The sequence below is a fragment of the Monoraphidium neglectum genome (assembly GCF_000611645.1).
Source record: "Monoraphidium neglectum strain SAG 48.87 unplaced genomic scaffold scaffold02336, whole genome shotgun sequence".
Lineage (NCBI taxonomy): Eukaryota > Viridiplantae > Chlorophyta > Chlorophyceae > Sphaeropleales > Selenastraceae > Monoraphidium > Monoraphidium neglectum.
In genome coordinates, this window is record NW_014011292.1 from 3,871 (window position 1) to 5,741 (window position 1,871).

General features: G+C 67.5%; 1 protein-coding gene across 1 annotated transcript in view; it reads right to left on the reverse strand.

The window, feature by feature from the left end:
- Window positions 1–1,364: 1,364 nt before the first annotated feature.
- Window positions 1,365–1,871, reverse strand: part of MNEG_10489 (putative oxidoreductase) — a gene marked incomplete at both ends in the record, with an annotated part of 1,201 nt that continues 694 nt past the window's right edge. Inside the window, one exon of the mRNA XM_014041039.1 lies at window positions 1,365–1,639. Coding sequence (XP_013896493.1) covers window positions 1,365–1,639 — 275 coding nt within the window. The remainder of the gene's footprint in view (window positions 1,640–1,871) is intronic.

Consider the following 1,871-nt stretch of genomic DNA (forward strand, 5'->3'; position numbering starts at 1 on the left):
CGCAGGGTGTGCCAGAGGAAGCGCAGCAGCCCGCCGCGGGGCACGAGGCCGATTGTCAGATCCTGCAGCAGGTCCACGTCGAGGCGCACGTTGGGGGTCACCCAGCAGCCGCGCGCCATGCCGCGCAAGATGGAGTAAGCCACCTGGGGGGAAGGAGAGAGGGGGGGCCAGCCCGGGGGTGCGGGGGGTTGTGCGTGCAAGAGGCTTTTGTGGGAGGGGCCCAGGGAGCGTGTGGGCGGCACGAGCAAGGGGATGAGGGGGTAGGCGGCTGGTTGGGTTGCGAACGGTCGCAGGGGGTGTCAGGGTCGGGAAAGGCCGGCCGGCTTGGCAGTGGCTGGGCGGCGGTGCGCGGCCCCGGGTGGCGCAGCGGTGCGTGGGCGTGCTTCGCCCGCTTCGCACCTTGTCTGGCGGGTACACAAAGTCCTCCGAGATTTCCCGCGTCTCGATGGACTGAGCGGGTGGGAAGGGTGGGCAGGGGCGGACGGAAGCCGAGGGGTCACGCAAGGACTGATGCGGGACCCCTGCCAAGCCAGGCGCAGGCCGACGCGGCTCCCCTCAGGGCCAGACTAGGGCGACAGCTGCACGTCGAGCTGGCCGGCTGCATGCGCATGCGGCGCGCACGCGCGCTTGCAGAAATACAGGCACGACCGCATGCACAGGCAGTCCACACTCCAAGGTCAGCCGGCGCACCGCTGCGAGGATGCGTCGTCAGAGATCGCGCCCGCCGCCCCCTCCCCCCCCACCACGCACCTTAGTAAGGTTCTCCTTTGCGTACCCAGGGGTGTCCATGTCCGGGGGGTATGATATGCTCACCCGAATATTGGTGCCTTGGAGCTGCAGGGCGGGTGCAGCACAAGCGGTTGAGGCGCGCACGCACAAGATGGCGAGGCGCGGCGCGGCTGGTCACGCAGTCGAAGCGGCACACCCAAGCTAAGGGCTGGTGCCATGCGCGGGCCGCTGCGCTCGCCTGCTGCGCCAGGCGCCGCCCCTGCTGCGCAGCAGACTGCAAAAACGCAGCGCGACACCCCGCCACCCTTACCTCGTTCCGAAGGCTCTCCATCAGGCCGCGAACTGCAAACTTGCTGGGGGCGTAAGTAGCATAACCGGTAGCGCCTGTGGTGTGTGTGTGCGTGTGTACGGCTTTGTGTGTGTGTGTGGCTGTGTGCGTTGGTGTTTGTGGGTGTGCGTGTGTTTAGGGGGTGAGTAGAGGGGCAAGGGCGAAATTGCAGGAATCCTAGAGGCTCTCCTGACAACGCTTGGGGGCGCCGCCGCACCTCAGCCACCATGCATTTTGCTGTGCACTGTGTTTTCCGCTGCATGCACTCAAATCCTGCTACCGTCGACGCGCCACACACGCAGCCACGTCAGCGCCCTGCCCCGCGGGCCGCCTGCGCCCCCGCCTGCAGTGGCCCGCCCGCAGAGGCCCGGCCGCAAAGGCCCGGCCTCAGAGGCCCGGCCGCAGAGGCCCGGCCGGCCCGGCGCCCACCCATGAGCGACAGCGTCGACGCCACGGCCACCAGGTGTCCCTCTTTGCGCCGCAGCATGCCCGGCAGAACAGCGCGCACAGCATGGACCACTCCCATATAGTTCAGGTCCATCATGAAGCGGAAGGCGGCAGTGTCACTGGCGTGGAAGTAGGCTGGGTGGTGGTTGCATGCGGGTGCGGGGTGCACGCACGCGTTATATGTGCAGGCGTGCACGCTCGTGAAGTGTGTGGGTGCGGGTGCGTGTAAATAGGGGGCGTCACGAGCAAGTGTGTGTGAGTGTTTGTGCTGGTGCGTGCAAGCGTGCACAGTGCTGCACTATTGAGACAGGTGTTCTGAACCCAGTAGCCATTCGGCCCCTTGCCTGCACGCCCCTGCCCCCGCCCC